Source organism: Mus caroli, chromosome 3 (assembly GCF_900094665.2).
Source record: "Mus caroli chromosome 3, CAROLI_EIJ_v1.1, whole genome shotgun sequence".
In the NCBI taxonomy this organism is placed as follows: Eukaryota; Metazoa; Chordata; class Mammalia; order Rodentia; family Muridae; genus Mus; species Mus caroli.
The window spans coordinates 147,564,474-147,569,247 of record NC_034572.1 but is presented as its reverse complement, the minus strand read 5'-3'; the positions used below and the strand labels follow the sequence as shown (position 1 = coordinate 147,569,247).

General features: G+C 45.2%; 1 protein-coding gene across 3 annotated transcripts in view; it reads left to right on the top strand.

The window, feature by feature from the left end:
• Window positions 1-2,177, top strand: part of Tyw3 (tRNA-yW synthesizing protein 3 homolog) — a 17,726-nt gene extending 15,549 nt beyond the window's left edge. Inside the window, exon 5 of one of the 3 annotated variants that reach the window (XM_029475100.1) lies at window positions 450-2,177. In XM_029475100.1, the coding sequence (XP_029330960.1) occupies window positions 450-663 (214 nt within the window). In that variant the 3' untranslated portion in view covers window positions 664-2,177. The remainder of the gene's footprint in view (window positions 1-449) is intronic. The other 2 variants (XM_021158470.2, XM_029475101.1) reach the window with 2 other exon arrangements.
• Window positions 2,178-4,774: the final 2,597 nt, after the last annotated feature.

Here is a 4,774-nt window from a genome sequence, read left to right as displayed (position 1 = left end):
TATTGTGTAGCTGCTGTCTCTGTACTCTGTTGTATAGCTGCTGTCTCTGTCCTGTTGTGTAGCTGCTATCTCTGTCCTGTTGTGTAGCTGCTGTCTCTGTCCTGTTGTGTAGCTGCTGTCTCTGTCCTGTTGTGTAGCTGCTGTCTCTGTTGTGATGTGGTGGAAGGAGCTGAATATTTAGCAGAAGGGAAGCAGCAGGCAGAGATGGAAACAAGGTGCTCAACTAGACATGGCGTCTGCATGGCTGACTTCACCTGTGAGTGCTGCTCTTAAAGAGTTGAAAACATAGTTTTACAGCGATGAAGGCAAAGAAAGGTGTAGTCGGTTGACTTTATAAGGTTAAAACACGACATTGTCACGCTTCAAAACAGAGGACCGGTTCGAGGATGGTTTCAGTCATTCATTTTCAAAATACTCATATATTTAACCATATATTTAATTCTTTACAGGTTTTATAACTGCCTACAACATGCTGTCAAACGAGAAACCATTTCAAACTCACATTCCAAGATCAAAGAGAGAAATAACCCACTTTGTACTCATAAGAATAGGCAGAGCCAAGGAAAAGCACAGAGCCCATCGACCACTGAAGACAACGGGAGGGAGCTAGAAGACGGTGATGGCCTGGAAATCAGTGCTGCACTCTTCCTGGGAGACGACTGAGGCCTGGCACAGTGTCGTCTCTGGTGCATGGTATAAGGCTGCTCTTTACAAGAGTATCAAGGCTTGCTGAGGGCATCAACCCTACAGGAGGCAAGAGTTAATGTCTCTGTTTTAGAGAAACTTCAGTGTAAATGGCTTTTCAAAGTATCTTTGTATATGTTTGCTCTCTGAAGACTGCTTTTTTAAGCACATTAGGAGTCACTCTACAAATAAACTTAAAGCTTCTTGTGTCTATTTATGTCAAATAGGAAAAGCGAGGTTACTTCTTTTCTGAGGTGGCCTCAGCATCATGAGCATTTGGGTTGGAGCCATGGGAACAACCTCACTCCAACCCTGAGCCTTTCTTACGGAGCAGCTCAGAATTTGCATTTCTTGCCCTGGACAAGTGTCTCCTCTCACTTTGGCCATGTGGGTAAAAGTAACTGATATACATGTCAGTATTTTGTTCAGGGAAATACTTGTGCCTTCTGTCTACTTTGTCTCTCACCACCAGAGCTTGCTGCTAGCAGCTGCTGAGACACATGGGTGTAGCTTTTTCTAAGCTTGCTTGGGCATGATCACCAAGACACAGACATGCACATAAACTAGAACACATGTGCCGGGACAGCTTGAAGGGTCAGGACGTGCGTTCTGACGTCAGAGGGCCTGGAGCAAACCATTCATTTTGTGGGTTTCCATTTCTTCTGCACAAATTCTAACACCTGCTGTGCTCGCACTTGAGGGATGACTGGATCAGATAGGAAGTGAGCATTGACCAGCAGTAGTCTATTGCAGCATTACCATTTTTCCTCATTGAAGGGAAGGTGACTTCATTGTTTTCAAATGTACCAGTCATGAAGATGACATTGACAGCATCAGGGAGCATCATGGGAGCAGAGGCCATCTCTAGCTTTGGCAGCAGGAGCTTGAGGCAACTTGTCACATTGCATCCGTAGTCAGGGAGCCCAGGGGATGGTGCCGCCCACATCAGAATGGATCTTCTTGATTAAACCTCATGAAACAGTCACCAGAGGTATGTCTCCTGGGTGATTCCAAATCTCATCAAATTGAGTAAATTAACTGTCACAAGTTCAACCTTTGTCAGTCAGATGTCCAAACACATTGCTTTTTAAACTTTTATTAGGATGTATTTTATTAGCTCTGGTTATACATCTATGTGCTTGAGTGTGGATATGAACACATATGAACAGTTGCCCATACAGGTCAGAAGTTTGAGAAGCCCTGGCGCAGACAAGTATGATCTGCTTAACACAAACACATCTCCTGAGTCAGGTGATTTCAAATACTGGCAAGCTGGAAACAGAGTAACCGTAACCGTCATCTTTATTTTTCTTAAATATGTAAATAAAGTCGATCAAGTCAGCATTTTAGGAGCCCTTCCTAACAGGCTTATTCCAGATAGCACGAAAAGAAGCCACATGTGCAGAGGCTGTAACAGACCTCCCCTGTAGATTTCTTGTGGATTCCTTAGATGAGCAAGCACCTGTGATACTGTCTACGCTCAAGACAATGCTGTGTTTGCACTCTGGTGAAGGGCATGGCAGGAAGCCCTGGTGCTGTGTGGTGCTGTGTGGCGTGTGCCTTGCACAACTTGCACTCTTGAAACTGCAGCTGCACATTACGTATAAGCATATACAGCTCGCTGCCAGGTAGGGAACTGGGGTAGGGAAAGGAAACTTACAGTCTTAGAATGTCTTGAGCATGGCTTCTGAATTACTGAATAAAATCTAAATGATCTGCCAGGTAAGCAGTCAGAAGGAGTGACAACATGTAAACAGAACAGCCAGCATGGTTACCATGTAGTGGTGGTGGTGGGGGACCCTAGGTAGAGCCACCACGGGGAAGGGACCTGAGCTGCAGTGACTACCCTGGGTTTTAGCCTCTGAACTAGAAGGCATTCTCTGCTTCTCCCTGGGCTAGCCATTCACTGCCCAGGTTTGACTCCTGGTTCCACAAGCTTTGTTTCTGGAGTTCAAGTTATGGCCAAGCAGATACGTTTCATGTGGCTCACAAGAGGGCAAGCTTTCCTAATTGGGTCAAGATTTTAAAGGACAATGAGCTCACAGTTGGAGTAAAACTGCATCTCTAGGGTTTGTTTTGTTTGTCCCCTTTAATTGGAAAACTTGGGTTGTTGGAGGCACACATGACACTCAGCCAGCCACATTCTGGCTGTAACATTTGAAAAGAGTCATCAAGTTCCCCTCAGACCCTTCCCACTGCTAGCTCTCTGACAGACACCTCACTAGTTGGTCCCTGTGGGTGTCAGTCTGTGGTGGCAAGCCCTGGATAGACACTGGAGAGAAACAAACCTGTTACTGTGTTAGTGTATCATAGGACAAAAAGATAAACTGCTACAGTTCCTACGGATGCAAGATCAAAATGCAAAGCCCTTTGTATAACGATGTTTAGGAATTTGAAGATAGCTACCACCAAGAATGAAATCAAGGTTGAGACTTCTCTCTCTCTCTCTCTCTCTCTCTCTCTCTCTCTCTCTCTCTCTCTCTCTCTCTCTCTTCTTTTGAGATGGTATTTGGTATATTTAGCATTGTCTCTAGTTCATGCAGGCATGGGCCACTACATCCAGTGTATGTGCTAAGAACCAATCAAACCCAAGGCTTTGGTATACACCAGGCAAGCACTCTACCAACAGAGCCACCTCTAACACCATAGAGCAAGATACTCTGAGCATAGGCAACTGCACAGCTCACACACCCAGAAAGCCAGCTCTACATAGTAAGTGGGTGCGTTGAGTTAACAGAGAACAGGTGCCTTGCCCCTAACATGGCAATTTAGCTGTCCTGTCCTCATTATGAAAAGAGGGAGGGCACTGGTTCCTGGAATAAATGCTGGGGGACTCTGAAAAATGACCACTGCCTCTCTCCTGTGATGGAGGCCAGAGTGACTTTAATCGAATTGGAGATGAGGAAATAGATCTGACACTGCTATGTAAGGAATACAATAAAAATATACTCCTACCCCACTGTGGTGCTTTGCACGTATGGGTTGGTCCTAATAGGGATTCAAATAGGTACAAATGTTAATGTGCTAAAACCCAATAAAATAGTTTAATTTCCTAGAATTTTGTCTGTTCTGTTGCAGTAAATATTTCTTGAGGTTTGTATTCCACTTTAGATCATTTAACTCTCAAATAAAAGACCAAAACCTTTATTATAAGCCTTAAAAGCACTAGAGCTGGGCATATACCAACCCTCTGTGCTGTTTTGTCTACTCATCTGTCAGTAGTCCCAAGATATCACTTGCCACATTTCACCTTGGCCGCTCCTGCTCCAACTGGCCCCCCTGACAGCTATGCTCTCAGGATCCACCTACCCCATGGTGCCTTCTTCCTTTTTCCAACCCTCCTCATGCTAGGGAACTGAAGCCCCAGTACCTCTCTTCTGCCCAACTACAGGGTGTAGGCATCTTTATTCAACCAATAGTTTTAAATTAAGGTACAAGGTCTGCACAACAAAAGCTGGTATAAGTGAGAATTGAGGCTCTAGACTTGTCTTGAGGCAACCAGACCTTGGAATACAGAAATTAGCATTTCATTACGTAGCTACAAACCAAACCTCAACAGTGTTCGTCCTTGTGAAATGAGTCATTCATTCATTCAAATAGACTTTGTTTTTTAACAGCACTTCAGGTTTACAGAAAAACAAGGTCACTTGATAGCTGCATAGTATAAGGTAGCCTTTGTCTCTGACTGAATGTGCAATCTCCACATGGTCCCCTCTGTTTGAACCCTTGGTCCTGGGCTGCCCAAATGGTGGCACTGAGGAGGACACAGACCTTCAGGTCCTGGAGCCATGCTGGAAGAGATGGAGTACTGAGTGGGGGTGGGGCAGTTACGGATTACAGCCAGGCCCTGGCTCCCACCCCAGACCTCTAGCCCTTTGCCCCTGGGATGAGAGATGTCGCAGCTACACACCCCAGCCATCACGAAGTCTGCCACATTTCACCAAAGTAAGGTGTGTCCTTTTAGACTGTGAGCCACAAAGGACCTGCCTTCTGCATGTGCTGCCTCCAGACACCTCATCTTCCTGCCAAGAAAATAACCAACACAGACAGCTCTTCTGACAAGATGACAAGATTCCCAGAACCTAGAATT